The sequence below is a fragment of the Drosophila grimshawi genome, unplaced genomic scaffold, assembly GCF_018153295.1.
Source record: "Drosophila grimshawi isolate 15287-2541.00 unplaced genomic scaffold, ASM1815329v1 contig_1377, whole genome shotgun sequence".
Lineage (NCBI taxonomy): Eukaryota > Metazoa > Arthropoda > Insecta > Diptera > Drosophilidae > Drosophila > Drosophila grimshawi.
In genome coordinates this window covers 18645081-18664207 of record NW_025062900.1, presented here as the reverse complement: position 1 = coordinate 18664207, position 19127 = coordinate 18645081, and the positions used below count along the sequence as shown (strand labels likewise).

General features: G+C 38.3%; 4 protein-coding genes across 5 annotated transcripts; all 4 read left to right on the top strand.

The window, feature by feature from the left end:
• The first annotated feature begins 502 nt into the window (after positions 1 to 502).
• Positions 503 to 9692, top strand: LOC6566523 (CD109 antigen). Of its 2 annotated transcripts, XM_032739624.2 has the most exons (8): positions 503 to 628; positions 2891 to 2963; positions 4246 to 4911; positions 4987 to 5413; positions 5482 to 5807; positions 5876 to 6429; positions 7160 to 9294; positions 9367 to 9692. In XM_032739624.2, the coding sequence occupies exons 2-8, from the start codon at positions 2938 to 2940 to the stop codon at positions 9601 to 9603; spliced, it is 4371 nt and encodes a 1456-aa protein (XP_032595515.2). In that variant the 5' UTR covers positions 503 to 628; positions 2891 to 2937; the 3' UTR covers positions 9604 to 9692. The 2 variants fall into 2 exon arrangements, with proteins under 2 accessions (XP_032595515.2, XP_001992839.2); XM_001992803.3 differs by lacking the exon at positions 503 to 628 and having other exon boundaries at positions 2721 to 2963.
• Positions 9693 to 12132: 2440 nt separating this feature from the next.
• LOC6566522 lies at positions 12133 to 12904 on the top strand. The gene has a single exon (XM_001992802.2). The coding sequence runs from the start codon at positions 12184 to 12186 to the stop codon at positions 12850 to 12852; it is 669 nt and encodes a 222-aa protein (XP_001992838.1). The 5' UTR covers positions 12133 to 12183; the 3' UTR covers positions 12853 to 12904.
• A 1491-nt stretch (positions 12905 to 14395) lies between these two features.
• On the top strand, positions 14396 to 16156 carry LOC6571112 (transmembrane reductase CYB561D2). Its single transcript, XM_043214485.1, has 3 exons — positions 14396 to 15080; positions 15149 to 15341; positions 15659 to 16156. The coding sequence occupies exons 1-3, from the start codon at positions 14745 to 14747 to the stop codon at positions 15967 to 15969; spliced, it is 840 nt and encodes a 279-aa protein (XP_043070420.1). The 5' UTR covers positions 14396 to 14744; the 3' UTR covers positions 15970 to 16156.
• Positions 16157 to 17966: 1810 nt separating this feature from the next.
• LOC6571111 (transmembrane reductase CYB561D2) lies at positions 17967 to 19127 on the top strand. The gene is made up of 3 exons (XM_001997281.3): positions 17967 to 18160; positions 18225 to 18417; positions 18617 to 19127. Exons 1-3 carry the CDS (start codon positions 17984 to 17986, stop codon positions 18925 to 18927), a joined length of 681 nt encoding a protein of 226 aa, XP_001997317.2. The 5' UTR covers positions 17967 to 17983; the 3' UTR covers positions 18928 to 19127.

Sequence of the window (19127 nt, the reverse complement as noted above, 5' to 3'; positions counted from 1 at the left end):
TTAAGTGTTTAATAGGAGTGAATTTTGGTTATCAGTTTGTTTTGTTGTAAATATATAGAAACAGAAAAATACATTTTCTATACAATTTTTCATTTTTTAAGTAAAACTATTTTTTTTAGACTTAATATAATAATTTTTGTAATTTAATTAATTACTATTTCTTATTACATTAATAATAATACCATTATTATTCGATAACTGACCCGCGCAATCCAATTGACTTTCTTAGCGCATATACTCTCACTGGAAAATCCAAAAGGGGATTTACATATCTAGCAAAGACGACGCAATTTCGTTTCTTGCATGACAATGTGAAATACAAAACACAGAAACTGTTCAACAAATGACGTCATTTGAGTGAAAAATTCCCTTGTACATAAAAATAGCAAGATAAAAACAACACTAAGGCAAACGCACGTAAACCATACGCGTACACACGCGAAAGAGAGTAGGTGGTGGTAAGCAAAGAGTGACGGAGAGAACAGCGTTCACCGTTCAGTTAACAGCTGTCATTCATATCGTTCGCCGGCTCTGTTCAATTGGCACTCCCGATCAAAGCGCTCACTTAACTTGAGTGTCTCATAAATAAAACAAAAAGCATTTTCAACTCCACAACAAAGAGCTGCAAGTAAGAAAAAAATAAAAATAAACAAATAAATTTGTAAACATTGCACGAACAAACACCATAAAGCGACACAGATTTCGCGGTTCCAAGAAAATCATTTTCGGAATTTCCCAGTCACCAATACTTCGCCAATTATTATCTAGGAAAATCTATATACATATACATATATATATATATGTATGTATGTGTGTGCGTGCCTGTGTGTGTGTATGTGTATAGAATACGTCATGGCCAATTGGAAAACAGGAAAAACTTGATAAATCAATGTACCATATTTAATTTTATTCGCATGTGATAAAAATAAAATCTTTAATGAACACTAAACATTTCACAATTAAAGTGCTAAGCACTGATTCAACTTATCAGCAGCAACAAAAAAAACAGAGCGAGAACGTTGCCGTGCTTAACCGACTGCGAAATACTCTGGTACCAATATGTAATCTGTTAACAGGTGCAAATACTTAAGGGAGGCTCCTAGTAATGTATTCTCCAAGTTTACCTTTTGGCGACTTCATCTTACAAATTGTGAAGATATGCGCATTTCAGATGTGTAATGCCAAAGTTCCTGGGTGCGGCGAGTGTGGGCTGGGTCTAAAAATGTATATGCCGATATTTGAAGGAAGCTACCAGCAAGCTATCTTCTTAGTTTGGTGACTCTATCTTTAAAATTGTGGGAGTAATATCGTGGGCGTGTCCATATATCTTGTGGGTTCCTTAAGACGGTTTCCAGTAATATACTTAGCAAATTTGATGGCTCTAACTCAAAAACTGAGGGGAAAATATAGTCGTTTCCGACTTGTATGGCCGGGGGCCTGGGGGCGTCGGAGGTGGGCGTGTCATATGCCGATCTTTGAACGAAAACATACCAACCAAATTTGGAGAGTGTAGTCTTCCAATAGTAGAAGATATGTGGCATTATCGATTTTCGATTATTGTTTTTATTGATTTCCTAGTTACCTAGTGGACGTAGCACGGCAGTTTGTCTGACGCGGGCACAGACTAGTATTTGTTCCAAGTTAGAAGTCTATCTTTAAGACAAGTGTCTATCTTTCATACTGTCGCACGGACGGACAGACAGCATGACAAAACCAATATGCCCTGGATACATTCGGTATCAGAGTAAACAAACAAAAGCAGCAAAAAAAACCCGCATTGAATTAGAAAATATAATTAGCCACTTGGTACAATATGATTATTCGGCATCGAATTTAAAAATATAATTAGCCATTTGGAACAATATGTTCATTGCGATTTTAGCTTATGACATGCATTGAATTAATTTGTTTTGACTCACATTATTACATAATGTAGCCATACTTATCTTGATCTAAAAATAAGAGTTAAAAAAAACATCAGATATGTCAAGCGAAATCATTTATCATGTTTTTTGTGAAAATATGATGAAACTAATTAAAAGCTGACTATATAAGTACAAAAAATCGAATATTCTGTGAATTTTTAAGAAATATTCATACAAAGATATTCACATATTTATTTACGATTATTATTTATTAAATAGCGTGCATTTTATTATTATTGATTTGATGCTCTTTTGAGGCAACCTTAATCAATATATTTTACTATTTTTATTTACTTTATTAAAAAGTTGCGAAATTTACAAGTCTAATTAATTAAAAGATTATTTGCTCTAGAGCAGCTTATTATTTTTTAACATAGCTTATAAAAATCAGACCTCCTAGTAAGTTGTCATTTCATAATAAGTACATTAAATTGGCGATAAGATTTCCGGCAACTATAGTGTGTTTTTAATAGCATGTTTTTAATAGTGTGTTTTTTCCGTCTGCTTAATTAGTTTGTTAAAATAACACACACCTATTTGCACACACACACACACACACTCACATTCATGAAATCCATAAATCTGGTCATCCACGTAGTCTTCTTCAATTTCTTGTTCAATTTAATTATCATCGAGTATTTTTTTTTTATTATTCTTATTGTACATGCACAAATACACATATACATATTGCCGGCGTCGCAGTCGGCGTCGAAGCGAACGTTTAGACTGGTCTAGCCGACGCACACATACACACAGGGATACTTATAAACAAATCCCGTGTGTCACCGGCTCAACCAGTCGCAGCTCAGCTCTGAGCCCGGTAGGTTGTGTGGCATCGCTTGCTTGAGCTTTTCCCCCAACCGCATTTTATATTTGTTCACAAGTCGCTATTCAATTACAAGTTTTTGCTATTTTCTCGTTTACTCCCCGTTAACTAAAACCAAAAAACAAAATGCGACGCTTAGACGCTTTTGGTGTCATCGCTAGTGCGGTTCTGGTGCTCCTATTACAAATGGCCGAACCAGTCAAATGCGAAGGGTAAGTACACAAATTCACTACAATTTTAAATACACATATAGTTATATAAATATATAAAATGCCAAAATATACATTCAACTGCCTCGGCTAGTGACCTTTAGTTTAAACTCATAAATATGTCGGGGCTATTGTCAAAAATAATAATTCATTTTATTAAATTCAATTAAATTCATTAATTTTAGTTCTCAAATAATCGATACAAAGTTAATTACTTATATCTCCGTTATATTCCATTAAATGTATACTAGAACTGCATTATTCAGTTCGTTGTCAAGGAAAACAAATAGAAACGAGATCTTATATAAAAGTCGCCTTTGTTAAAGCGTATCTCTATATAATATAGCTCAGATTTTGAGTTTACTTAACGCTTATTTGCTATGCATATTTGCTTATCTCATTACAACCCTTTTTTTACTTTTTAAATGTCTCTTTTTTATACATATATTTTCGTTTAGTTAACATTATTTTTTCGAGTGTTATTTTTAATAAAAAATTCACATTTATCGCTTCTTAAGTACTTTTGCATGTTTATCAATTTTTTTTAAGTGTTTCTACCCTGAACAAACCCGTTTATTATTTATTATTATTTGCTTATACAATTTCTAGGTAATTTTGAGTTGTTAAATTATTTTCCATTGCCAATAGCAATTAGTTACTTTTTAAGGCTGTGAGAGTTTTGGAATTTCTAAACCTAATCCAACCTTTTCTAGCAAGATCAGCTATTCTATATATGCATACTATTTTTGTGTATTGAATAAACCTTTGTAGTTTATTTCTCTTGGTCAAATAGAAGCCAGTCAAAGTGCTTTGAACCTCGCTTCGAATGAGCCAAAATACAAAAAAAATGTCTTCATCGGTTTGCATTTTTGTTGCCTTTTTACATAACTCTCTCGCAACTCTGAGCCGGTTTCGACAGAATCAGGTTCTGGGAATATTTACCTTAGCAAATTGAATACCAACAAAAAAATAATGAAATAAATAAGTTTAATTAGGTATGGAGCCTTGGGCAACACCAAAATCTAAAATTAAGACGAACTGATAAAGCAGCCAGCAACAAAAATATATATTTTTAATAAATAATGAGGTATGTAGATTAAACAGAGCCCACCTCTGTGAAATATTAAAAGTCAAAGGTTAAACAAATAGAAAAACAAATGCTAATGATTGACCCAGTATTTAAATATATATGTCTATATAGATAATGAAATCAATGTCGACCTATGCTGATTATTTTTAATTAAGTAACAAACTATTTTTTTTTGTGTTTTGTTTTTTGGTGCAGTCAATACACCATTGTTGGCCCGGGAACCATACACTCGAATCGCGACTACAATGTTGCTGTGGCTGTGCACCATACCAAGGAGCCGGTTACGTTGAAGGTTGGGATTACGGGTCCGTCGTACAATGACACCCAAACGGTTGAGTTGGCCAACGCTGATGAGCCCAAGCAGATCACCTTTAAGCTGCCCCCGTTGGTGTCGGGTGACTATAACCTAACCGCCGAGGGTGTGTCCGGGCTGGATTTTAAAAACTCCACGAAACTCAACTGGGAGAAATTCCGGCCGTATGTGACACTGCAAACGGACAAGGGCAAATATAAACCTGGCGATATAATCAATTATCGCGTCCTCTTCCTGGACGAGAATCTGAGGCCGACGGATGCCGATGATGAAGTTGTTGTATGGTTCGAGGATTCAAAAAAAAATCGCATTAAGGAACTGAAGCACATCAAGACCCGCACCGGTGTCTATACGGGCAAATTTGAATTGTCCGATTTCGCCACATTGGGCTCGTGGACACTGACCACTCAGAACGGGAATCCCTTTGAGAATGAGCGCGCCTACTTCAATGTGGAGAAATATGTGCTGCCTAAGTACATCGTGAAAATGGATGCCACACAGCAGGTGTCTGTCCGGGATGGCGACATGCAGGTGGTAATCAAGGCCAAGTAAGTAGGACACTGACTTTCTCCTCCGCCCAAATAGAAATTGTATCTTTATCTGTCTGGTCTGTCTGGTCACAGTTATACATACGGCAAACCGGTTAATGGGAAAGTTGTGCTCAATCTGCACACGGATGAGTCGAGCACTTGGAGCAATGTGGATGGCAAAACTGTGCGCACAGACACACCGGGACATGCAATTATTCGTTCCGCTGACATGGTCAATGGCAAGGCCAAGTTTGATATTAATGTTAAGGAATTTGCCAGCTATTTGCCGCACAAGACATCATCGACATATGCCCAGATCCTGGCCACCGTTGAGGAGGAATTTACGGGTGTTCAGCTCAATGAAACGTCTGGCACGCAAATATTCCCCTATCGCTATGAAATGTACTGTGCGGACTATCAGAGCTGCTACTCCTTTAAGCCGGACCAGGAGCACCAGATGATCTTTAAGATAAGCCTAGTGGATGGCACACTGCTCCAGGACACTAAGACGCCGGTGAAGGTGAGGCAGACATTAGGCACACATTCAATTCACGTATAACTAGCTAATCATTTAATCCAATTGCATAGGTCAAGTTCACAGAGGGCATTCGTCGCAGCCATTACGGTGACGAATCGGAATTGCCAAAAATTGAGAATAAAACCCTGGAATTCGAGAGCCATCTAAATGAGTCCAGTCTAGCTGTCTTTAATTTGGTGCTGCCCGATCTGCCGGACATGGAGAACTACACCCGTTACTACACCATCCAGCTAGAGTTTGAGGACGAACAGCGTCAATTGTACACAACCTATCCGTATAGGGAGCCCAAGAAGGTTGAGAAAACTCCCGACGAAATCGAGAAGGCAAGTGAATGGTTCAACCTCGACGTACAACGTCCCAACAAGGACATTTGGGGGTATGTAGCTGTGTTTGTGTTTTCCCAATCCAAAATGATTTCTATCTCAATTATCCACACATTTGCAGTCTCACAATCGGTCAGGAATATCAGGTGACCCTCAACTCGAGTCGTCCGCTCAAATACTTTGTGTACAACATCATCGGACGTGGCAATGTTCTGCACACAGAACGCGTTGTGCTCAGTGAACCAAAAACCGTGTATAATATTAGTATGACGCCGTCATTCTATACGACACCCTATGGCAAGATGTATGTCTACTATGTGGATGACACTGGCGAATTTCGTTATGCCGAGACAACATTCCATGTGATTGTCAAGTTGCAGAATCAAATTAATATCACCGCACCCGCCGAGGTTAAGCCCGGCGCCGAGGTTGAGCTGGAGATTAGGACAGCACCAATGTCATTCGTTGGCCTAATGGCCGTCGATCAGAGTGTTCTGCTCTTGGGCAGCAACAATGATATCAGCAAAAATTCATTTTCATGGCGCCTCAGTCGCTACAGTACCTATACAGCCTGGCAGGGTGGCTATTCTTACTATCCGGGCGAACGCAGCGGCGTTGTCACCATGACCAATGCCAACTTCTTCTATGATCGCACTCCACCCAAATATGGTATAGGTAAGTAAAAAACAGTTAAGAGAGCGAGAGAGAATCAATAGGATGATCTACAGCAAAAAATCCTATGAAACGATTATGGGGTTGAAGATCTAGTTGGAAATGTCTAGTTAGATGGAATATGAATGGATACTCATAGGCCTACCCAAAGTACTGGATTTTTCAATAGAAATAGAAGATCGCAACTAATCCGACACAGAAGGAAGGAAGTCTGTTTTTAGAAAGGAAGAGAATGATTTCAGGCGTTCCGATGATGTTCATAAGAAACATAAGATTAAAAACAATGTAGATCTTAAATAGATTTGCCGACGAAAACGTTAAGTGTTATTGGGATCAGAGACTTCCTTAGATATAGTGAAGAGATTACCTACTGTATTCGTATTATAGAATGGATCTGTCAGGTTAAAAAGGATCACAGAATTCCTCAGTCATACTGAGGAGACCACATAAGTATTCATTTTTTAAAATAGATTTGACGTGGAATACATAAAGTTACAAATTTGTATTAAGATCAGAGAATTCCTTACATATAGTGAATACAGTATTCAGACCTGTCGGCTTAAAAATGATCAGAGAATTGCTTACAATCGGACAACAAAGATGCGTCGCAATATCCTTAGAACTCCTCTGTCCTAATGGCCTACAACATATACTATGAAATATGCCAACTACTCCCTCATTGATTTACTTTTAGCCATTTGATTCATTAATGCTATTTCTATTAAATTTGCAGGCTTTCAGTCAATCGCCCATCGCAAGACAGCAATGGTAGCGAGTGATGGTCTGCAAACAACCGCTGCGGCTTTTGGTGCTGCACCTGCAGCTCATTTCGCTGAGTCAGGTGTTGGTGTTGGTAGTGCTGGTACTGCTGCTAATGCTCCTGTCGTGCGCAAGAACTTTGTGGAGACCTGGATATTCGACGATATCGAGAATACCAAGACAGAAATCTTCAAATGGGTGAAGAAAATACCGGATACAATTACAAGCTGGGTGGTGACAGCATTTGCCGTGCATCCGGAGAAGGGTTTGGCCGTCACCGACGATCAGCTTAAAATCAAAACGTTCCAGCCGTTCTTTGTGTCCGTCCGTCTGCCGTATTCTGTGAAACGTGGCGAGGTAATCAATGTGCCCGCTCTCGTCTTCAACTATCTGCCCAAGAACCTTGATGTGGAGGTCTCGCTGGACAACGAGGACAACGAATACGATTTTGTGGATATCTCAAACGAGGTGATTGGCGAACAGAAGCGTTCCCAAACGGTGCGTGTGGAAGCCAATTCGGCAGCCGGTGTAAATTTCCTGCTGCGTCCAAAGATCATTGGCAGCATACTGTTGAAGTTTACGGCAATTTCACCGCTGGCCGGCGATGCTATCCACAAGACGCTCAAGGTAGTGCCCGAGGGCGTCACCGAGTATCGGAATCGTGCCTTCTTCGTCAATCTGAAGGATGTGCACGAGCATAAGGACACCATCGAGCTGGACTTGCCCGATGATATTGTGCCCGATTCGCAGCATGTTGAATTCGGTTTCGTTGGCGATCTGCTCGGTCCGGTCGTCAAGAATATGGAACATTTGCTCCGTTTGCCTAGCGGCTGCGGTGAACAGACAATGTCCGCAATGGTGCCCAACTATCTAGTCCATGACTATCTGAACAGCCTGAATAAGCTAACGCCCGAACTGGAGAAACGCATCAAGCGCAATTTGGAGCAGGGCTATCAGCGTATGTTCCACTATCGTCATGACGATGGCAGCTACAGTTCCTTTGGTCCTGGCAAGTGGCGCGAGGAGGATCCGGAACGCAATGGCTCCACCTGGCTGACAGCGTATGTGCTGAGCTCCTTTGCCCAGATGAAGAATATCATCAAGGTGGACGACAACCAACTGGACAGCAGCTATCAATTCCTCATCAATCATCAGGCGGAGAATGGCAGCTTCTTTGAGAATGGCGAGTATTTCTATACCTCGCAGAGTTCCAGGTTGTCCATGACGGCCAATGTGCTATTGGCTTTGATGGAGCAACCGAAACCTAATCAGACAGCCATCGATAAGGCTGTAGCCTATCTGAGTGCCGAGACAAATGCGGTGAATACGAAGGAGGAACTATTGCCCCGGGCAATTGCCACGTATGCCCTGCAGAAGGTGAAGGCTGCCGATGCTGGCAAGCATGTGGCCACACTGAAGGCACTGGCCAAGACCGAGGACGATCGCACCTGGTGGGCCGAGGATGATCAAAAGGTGCGTTTCGGCAAATGTGACCGCTGGTGTTACTGGATTTTCAGTCGCGACATCGAGATCACCTCATATGCCCTGCTCGCACTGCTCGAAACGGAGCAAGAGACGCCAGCCTCGGTGCTGAATTCGATACGCTGGCTGGTGGCGCAACGGAATAGTTATGGTGGCTTCTCCTCCACACAGGACACCATTGCTGGCCTCCGGGCACTCATTAAGTTCGCTAAAAAGTCCGGCTATGAGCCGGCCAGATGGGAAGTGTCCATCTCCAATCAGGGTCTGCGCGAGAAAACGGAAAAACTTCAACTGAACGCTGACAATGATTTGCTGCTGCAAACCGTCGAATTCCCGCAGGGCACCAAGTCGCTGTCGTATGAGGCCAAGGGTACTGGTGCCGCTCTGCTGCAGATCGCCTACCAGTACAATATAATTGAGAAGGATCCAAAGCCGAGCTTCAGGATTGAAACGATCATCAAGCCAGAATCGCCGCCATCCAAACTGGAGTTGAGCGTGTGCGTTGAGTATGTCGAGGAGGGCAAGGCCAAGGCATCCAATATGGCCATATTGGAGGTGTCCTTGCCATCCGGTTTCACGGTCGACGAGGACAGCTTCAAGGAAATTCAAGCAGTTAAGGGCGTCCGGGTAGGTCCACAACTACAGTTACTTCTCTTCGAGCTCAGCTAATCCGGCTCCCTCTTTCATGATTGCTTTCAGCTGGTTGAGACCAAAAATGATGACTCTATGGTGGTCATCTACTTTGAGAGCCTGGCCAAGGGCGAAGTCACCTGTCTGCCCATCGAGGCCTTGAAGACCCATTCCGTTGCCAATCAGAAGCCTGCCCCGATTGTCCTTTACGATTACTACGATACGAACAAGAAGGCCACCGAATATTACCAAATCGAGTCCAAGCTGTGCGACATTTGTGAAGGCTCCGATTGTCCAAAGTGCTGAGAGCAGGATCCAATCTTAAATAGTTCTATATGCTTATATATGCAAACGAAATAAAAAAAAATTAACTTTTGTGATTATTTAATGTAAAATTGATGTATCCCTAAAAGCTGCTCTCTTCGCCTATATCCAACCGAATTTAATAACTGCAGTCTTCAATTGTGGAAGACATGTGGCTTTATCGATTTGCGACTATCGATTTGTATCGATTTCCTAGCCTCTTAGTGGACGTAGCACTCCAAGTTTTTTTGTGTGATTTGCATTGTTTAATTTTTCTAAATTTTATACAAAAATATGCCTTTCATTATAATTGAAAATATTTAAAAAAATATATATAAATAATGGCCATATTTTTGGCGTTGAAGGCAAGCCTTTCTTTTATAACTTCAATTATTTCTAAGAACGAGAAAATTTTTGCACTAAAAATTGCACTACTTATTATGGGGAAAATATTATTATAGAATACGATTTGATTTGATTATGGACAGCATAGTTTTGTAATACAAGTGTTGAAGGGAATAAGGTAGAAAATTCTTAGCACTCCTGATCGGAACTGCAAAACTAAATTGACAGATTAAATTACAATTAAAATATTTTATTTGACCACCTATTTATTTGTGTTAAAAGATTAAACACAGTACGGATCTAAGATCAGAACGAGAAAAAAGAATTATTAGTAAACGTCTTCTACGGTGAGTGGGTAATCCAATATTATTATTCCAGTTAAGAACCCGCAGATCAATTAAAAAAAATTGTTCTTGTGGAGATTATATTCTATTCTGCTGAACGTTGTAATTGTGAGAATAGAAATACGAATAAACATTAAAATTATAAAAACTATTTTTGTATGTTTTAAACAACAGCCCGATCAAAAAATATAAATATTTGTCGGAAATTCAGGAAGATTTTCTTGGATTTCCAAAAAGAACTCCACAAGAGTATTTTGCCTTAAAAAAATCCAAATCGGATTTAGATATGTATGTAAAAAATAATAATATTTTCTTATCAAAAAAAAATATCACATTTAGCATTATCAGAAACACGTCTTATGTTCTATGTATTTCTGAGAATTGAAAATGGTGAGAAGTACGTGGATGTCACTGGTTTCCTTCAGCGTATTCATTCATATCATTTTGCAGTAGTAAAATTGGACACAGTTGGGTATTTGGGTCTAATACAGAATAAGTACCCGATGACTTGGCTAACACGTTCATTATCATAGTACGTGCAGTTTTGCAAATTGATAAGGTTTTAACACTCTGAACTATTTGACCAAAAATAGCATTAATATTAAAAAGTAAGTGCTCGCAGTTGAACAAGTCCCTGATAGCTGTCGATGACGATGTGGCTTTCTAATCGAAACAACAACCGGAACAAAAACTCAATGCACTTAGACCCAGAAGAGCCAACGTGCTAACGGACACAAAATGGATAGGTTTCCTCGAGTGATGCAATTAAAGATTTCAGCAAATACATTTCTACTGACCAAACATTCCAAACGTATTGTATACGTTCGCGATAATATAATTATACAAATTGTAATCCTCTGAGACCCATGCAATCGATTTGTAAGCTCCATTTTACTGATAGTCGAACCCATAGATATGAGTGCTTGACTAAGTACTACCCTCTACACAGCTTCAATAAAAGAAAAACTATTCATTGTGGATAAGAAAGCAGTCCTTAAATTAACACTAGAAATAATTTTTATATTTTTTTTATATAATCTCTTTCAATTAATTTATTTGAGGTATAAAATAATCCATGAATTAAAACTAGAATCATTTGATTTTTATTTTTTTAAATTAGCCCTTAAGTTAACATCACAAATATATATTTTTTCTGTCAATAATTTATTTCAACAGACAACATTTAAGAGCAGAAAATGTTTCTAAGATGTACACCGGAAATATTTTGTACTCTTTAGGAAACAATTTATTTCAATAAATTTCTTATAAGTTGAAAATAATTTAAAATAGTATATTAATATAAAATATAATGAAAATAGGAACAACATACAAAACTAGTTCACTTGTCTTAACTGCAGATAAGGACTTGCTACATTATAGGAAAATCTTATTTTACAAATTTACAAACTTTATAAAAATGCAGAAAGGTAAAAATTGTACTCGTTTATATACATATGCAACCTCAAATTGCAATAACCCTTTGCTAATCATTTTTAATGGGTACACACTATAAATACGTTTGGCAGTGCATAAAGTGTCATCAAATTAGTTGTCTGTTTCTTGCACGTAGTAGCTGTTCTCAATCAGATAGTAAAAGCAGTTAACAAAGTTAAAAGGACCTCCCAAATTGCATCCTCGACGAATAAATAATAAAAAGTGTAATTGAATATAAAGTTAAAGGACCTCTAAAATAACATCCTGTGAAAAGCAAAGCAGTCCATACGAACCTCACTCAATAAATTAAAGAAAAACTTTAATAACTGAACAAGGATCAGTTCAACATTAAACATATTAAAATAATTCAATAATTCAGTAGACAAATGCATAAAAAGAAGTGCTCGAATAAATAAATATAATACAAACGTATAAAATATAAATATAAAATAAAATCACAATGACATCAAAGAAACCCCAGACGACGAGTCCTCTCCAGCATATTGAGGCCGGTTTGAATGTGCTGAATCAGCTGTGCATCGGCTTCGTCACGTTTTGGATCAGCTGGAGCTGCCTAAGGACGGGTCTGAGTCAGATTAGTCTGCACGTCTGGTTGGTCTCCTTTGGATTCATATTCGTCATGGCCGAGGCTTCGATGTGCTTCTACGATGGCAACTGGCTAACGCTGCGCTACACTCGCAAGCAGAAGACGGCCATCCATGTGGTGCTCCAGATCGTCGGGGGCGGCATGGGTGTGGCCGGGTGCCTTGTCCAGCTAATACGGGATGACTGGTCAATTGGCGTAACGATCCATTCACGTTTGGGATTCGCAGCGTTTGTTCTGTGCCTCATCTCACTGCTGAGTGGCATTGTCGCTGTGCTGGCAAGGAGTCTATCGAAGCTGTTCTCCCCGCTGGCCAACAAAACGTTTCACGTCCTACTCAGCCTGGCCACGTATGTGATTGCCTCGCTGGCACAGTATTACGGTTACACACAGACCAAGATATTCCGCGGTCAAGGAGCAGATTTTGTTATACTCATGCAAGTTGCCACCCTGCTGGCCATGGTCTTAACCAGCATCGCACCGATCAAGTCGCTATATCAAAAATGTATTAGTTTCTGCGGTTAAAGCAGTGCACAAAAATCGTTCAGTTCCTATTTATATTTAAGATTCATTTAAGCTAGTTAAAAATCAAATAAATGCTAGTTATAAATCAAATAAAATCGAAATTATTGACATAAAATTATTATCAAAAAGATCTTAAATTATTTATAAATTGGCTGATGGCAAAATGAGTATCCGATTTGTAATTTAAAGTTGAGATGTGCTGGGTGGCAGCTGCAGCCTCCACCCCTGCCTCCATCTGCTTTCCCCTGCGTCCACTTCTGTCCTGAGATTCCAGACCGGATTCTCGCCAGAGAATTAAGAAAAGAGCGCTAACAACTCCATTTAAAGTTTGCTTATAACTTTACTTTGTTCTCATTTGCTGCTTTTGACCAAAACTGGATGCTCTCTTAACTTGTTTTCGCTAATATGCTGCAAACAATTTGCCAAGCTGGAAATCGAGTAATGCCAGTTTTTCCAGGAAGAAAAAATGCGCAAACATTTCAGTGTGTACACATTTTCTATTATTTTCTCAATACCCAATAAAGTTCCATAAGCTTTTTATATCATTTATTAATTGTGGGCTGGTGTATTTAATTTTTCACACCATAAAAACTTTTCTTTTAATTTAGGGACAAGCAAATATATACTTTTTTTGGTGTCCCTTCTGCGACCTTCATATAAAGGCCAAATAATAACGTTAATATTTGCAATGCAAATCGAAAAAATACCAGTATTTTTCAGCTATTGCTCTATAATGCTGGCTCTGTATTTGCACAGCTTCCCCTGAGGAATATAATATGCCAAGCAATAAAGATGCATAGTTATATACTTATGTATGTAGCTGTATATATGTACAGAAATATTAGTTTTTATTTTGCGGTTTGTGGTTGGCAATGCCAGATGCATGCAATACACATACTTGTAAGCGTACACTGAAAGAAATAATCAAGTATACCACATGTTATTCTTCTGAGATTCGAATATAAAATCTAATCATCTATATAATGATGGGACTGTAAGTGGGAGGAGGCGGTGGGTACCCATTCTGGAATATATTATTTCAAGTACAATTTAAGTACGTACTCTGAAATTTCAAGCATCTCAGCAAATTTAAGTACTGAATTATTTACAAATATTTAAATAGTAAGATATATAAGCAAACATTTAAAAACTATCATCAAATAGCTCACAAAACAATTTTTGTTTATCAATTTGAGCCCAGTAAACTGGTTTTGGAGTCCAAGGCCTAGTTTATTAATCGTTAATAAGAATAATAATGTTTGGTACTTATAGCAAAGTAGAAATTTGCAAATGAATGCTTTAAAACTATAAATTTATATTGTTTGATGTACTTGTTTTCATATGAAGTAGTTTCGGTTTTTATTTTATTGAGCATGTTTAACTGTGGTAAAATTATCTTACTAAACTTCTACTTATTATAAATATTGGACCATTTTACATTTGAATACACTCAGATTTACTCCTTTTGTTCCCTTTTGCTCAGTGTACACTTCCAAATGCACATTTAACGCTTTGTTCCCCGTAAGTGTTGTTTATTGAGATTAGTTTAATTACTGTCGGCATCCCAAACAGTCAATGGGCGTTTCAACAAATCACACTTTTTAAAACATATATATATATATATATACATATATAGATTGGAATTTATACTACAGTGAATACGATGTAGTTACTAATAGTATGCCAATAAATTGATAGTAAAAACTACCAGACAATAGTTAACAGCTAATAAGCGCAATTATCAGTCGGCCAAGAAAACGTATTGTTATAAATTAAACACGAAAAGAACATTACTGCCACACACACACACACACACTCACACAAGCACTCACACACACACACGCACAAAGTGAGCTGATAAACGCCGCGAAGCGTGTAAGTTGTTCGGTACGATGACAGAGCATCTGCCGTCGGTCAGCAGTAGCCAGCAGAGAGTCGTCGACTACGGCAGCACGACGACGAGAGCGGTTTCAAGAGCATACCCCTCTCCGGATCCCGCACAGCGTACAGCCTCGTTTGTGTTCGTCAACGAGTCTCCATTTTATGCGAGAATGTCGCACAATTCAGTGCATGGGGATTCCCAGTCGGAACCGTTGCAGCGATTGGAATTCTTTTTGAATGTGTTAAACCAGATGTGCATTGGTTTCATAACCATCTATATATCGTATCTGACACTGCGCACGGGCCTCGCGGGCACCGGACTGCACGCCTGGCTAGTTACCATTGGTGTAGGTTCAATCTCCTCTAGAAATGTATTACCATTTGCATTTGATGTAATCAATTGGTGTGTTGGCAGTTCTCCTTCTTCATGGCCGAGGGTGTTATGGTCCACTATGGCGGCAATGTGCTAACCAACAGTTACAAGCGTTCCACAAAAACAACAATCCATTGGATACTCATGATCCTGGGCGGTGGCTGTGGCGCCGCCGGGGCTCTCATAAAAATGATTCAAAAGGGATTTCTACTCAAGTCCACGCATGGCAAATTAGGTGAGTTGTAGAAGCAGTAGTAGTAGTACACTCAGAAAAAAAATCGCTCTCAAATTTAGAAAATATAAAAATCTATAAACACGCCTACATATAAGAAAATATTTTTCTAAGAATAAGAAACATCTGCCCTAAATTGACAATTCCAAAAGTAAAGTATTTTATTTTAAATTTTTTCTAAATATTTTCTACTATTAAAAAGTTTTAGAATTCAGAAACAAATAATGAAATTCAGTGTTATTATCTTTCTCTGAGTGTACTTCACATGCTACATACATATGTAAATAATCAAATTAATTTGATATTCCCTCCCGCTGCAGGCTTGACTGCCTTCATACTCTGCCTCTTGGCCATGAGTTCCGGTTTGGCTGCTCTCTGTTCGATGCGGGTTAAAAAACTGATCACGCCCCTGCTAAACAAAGCATTCCACAATTTCCTGGGAGTCGCCTGCTTTGTTGTTGCATTGGTCACCCAGTATTACGGATACCAGACGGGTTATTTTACGAAACGTGCCGAAGCGGATCTCCAAGTCTTGATGAAGTGTTTAACACTCATCTCATTGCTCCTTTCCAGCATTGGTCCACTGAAATCACTCTACGTTCGAGTGAAAACTATTTCAAAGCAGCTATAAATAAGATGCTTTCGCTTTAGCTGTAAATATGTATAAATAATACAAATGGATAAGGTATTAAGTGATTGTCTGCTGAGCTCACCTTATCACTCTACTCGAGTGTTATATTTAATACGCTCCTAAATAATTTTAAATGTTGTGAAAACCCCAATAAAACAAAACCGCATTTCGGAATCCCCCACATAAAAAATGCCTTTGAATTTTTCCCATCGTTTTCGCATAGTCAGAGCGAAATTATAGATAAGAATTCGTCACGTACATGTCATATGAATTATAATACTGATTCGCATTTGACACTATCAGGTAGGTCAATAGATAATTGTAACATCAAAATTTTGATCCACATGTGAAGTTTTTAACTAAATGAGTCGTATCGAAATATGGTAATCAAAATGATAATAATAAAAATGTAATGAATTTTGATTTATGGAAGTCATTTTAATTTTGTCTGTTTGTTTCAATGCAAATAACTTACTAACGTCAATATTTGACTCCATTGAAGATGGATAATGATGAGCATTAGATAACTATATCATATAAAACTATATTCTAAGCAAATCACAGCTTATTTAAATCGGCTTCAATATGTTGAAGAGTATACTCGATTTGGTGATCTTTCTGTTGTAATTATGGATGACCTGGAAGTTCTGATGAAACCCATATAGCTCCACTGATGTCTGTAGAACACGCCTTTGTCTTTAAGAAAAAAAAGTACTCGACAATCTAAATTTGTCGATTTAATTAAAAATAACAAGAGTCATTTTCGATAAGCGAGCTTCTATTAAAGTCAAAAATGAGCGTTTAGTTTTAGTGTTTTTAGATTAGGCCTTAATGTATTTAAAAATGTTTTATATGAAATACTTATATGAACATTTAATTCTTGAACTAAATATGGAATAAATAAGAGTTTTATTTGAAAATACTTTGTTTAATGTTTTATTTAAACGATTTTGAAAGATGCTCTCTATACATCAAGAAAGGATGGGATTAAAATTATTTAGCAGACGGAATAACTTTACTTACATTTACAATAAATGAAAAAATGAATAAATGTTTCCTGTATGACTCACACCAAACCCTACCTCCTACATCCCTGGATTATTTGTATATTTTAGCCAAATGATAGGCATGAAACTTGGCACTCTTCAGCATTGACAGGAATTTAAATTATTTCATTTTAGATGACTGCCTAAAAGTATGCAATATTTTTCACTATGTGCACCAACCGTGGACCTCAAGTCCCACAACCAAACAGAAAATTTCATATTTATTGAACGATCTATAGAAATTAAATCGGTTAACTTTTCCATTTCGATTTCCTCCCCTCCTAGTGAACGTAGCACCCCAATTTTGATACTTGGCACTCTTCAGCATTGACAGGAATTTAAATTATTTCGTTGTAGCTTTCAGCCTAAAAATATGCCATGATTTTTCAAAATGTGCACCAACCGTGGACCTCAAGTCCCACAACCAAACAGAAAATTTCATATTTATTGAACGATTTATAGAAATTAAATCGGTTAACTTTCCCATTTCGATTTCCTACCTTCCTAGTGAACGTAGCACTCCAATTTTGATACTTGGCACTCTTCAGCATTGACAGGAATTTAAATTATTTCGTTTTAGCTTTCAGCCTAAAAATATGCCATGATTTTTCAAAATGTGCACCAACCGTGGACCTCACGTCCCACAATCAAACAGAAAATTTCATATTTATTGAACGATCTATAGAAATTAAATAGCTTAACTTTCCCATTTCGATTTTCTACCTTCCTCTAATTTTGACACTTTGTCTGACGCGTGCACAGACCAGTTTATGTTCCAAGTTTCAAGGCTCAAGCTTTAAGGACATTGACAGACATTGCACAAAACCAATATACTCGGAATACCTTCGTTATATAAATCAGAATGAGTTAAATATTACTCAACTAGTTCGATATACAACCCAAATAATATTACGCTAAATTAGAATTCAATTTATGCACATTTTAGATCAAGCTTCGCTCTTGCGAGAATGTCGCAGAGTTCAGTGCATGAGGAATCCCCGTTGGAGCCGTTGCAGCAATTGGAACGCGTTTTGAATGTGTTGAATCAGATGTGCATCGGATTCATAACCATCTGTATATCGTATCTGACACTGCGCACGGGCCTCGAGGGCACCGGATTGCATGTCTGGCTGGTCACCATTGGAGTAGGTTGAATCCTCTAGCAGGAGTTGATTATTTCTATTAATATTAAGGATGTGTCTGTGGCAGTTCTCCTTCTTCATGGCCGAGGGTGTTATGGTCCACTATGGCGGCAATGTGCTAACCAACAGTTACAAGCGTTCCACAAAAACAACAATCCATTGGATACTCATGATCCTGGGCGGTGGCTGTGGCGCCGCCGGGGCTCTAATCAAAATGATTCAAAATGGGTTTCTGCTCAAATCCACGCATGGCATATTGGGTGAGTTGTAGAAGCAGTAGTAGTAGTACACTCAGAAAAAAATGCTCTCTCTTTCACATTAAGTTATACAAATGGCCATCATTAATAATAATGGCATAATGTAAGAAAATCTTCAATGTACGCACACAGAAATCATCCCCCTAGAATTTAGACACATTTGTAAATAATCAAATAAATTTGTTATTCCCTCCCGCTGCAGGCTTGACTGCCTTCATACTCTGCCTCTTGGCCATGAGTTCCGGTTTGGCTGCTCTCTGTTCGATGCGGGTTAAAAAACTGATCACGCCCCTGCTAAACAAAGCATTCCACAATTTCCTGGGAGTCGCCTGCTTTGTTGTTGCATTGGTCACCCAGTATTACGGTTACCAGACGGGTTATTTTACGAACCGTGCCGAAGCGGATCTCCAAGTCTTGATGAAGTGTTTAACACTCATCTCATTGCTCCTTTCCAGCTTTGGCCCCCTGAAATCACTCTATATTCGAGTGAAAACTATTTCAAAGCAGCTATAAATAAGATGCTTTCGCCATAGCTTTAAGTATGACTGTATGTTTGATCCATAAATGAAGTGTTTACTGTACTCATGAACAAGTCAGAATGAATGACTTGTAAGCTCTGACGGAATCCAGAGGGCTTTCCACTGTGCTCCACTGATAACTGTGGAACTCACCTATCTTTAAGAAACACTATGTTGACAACCTAAATTTAATTA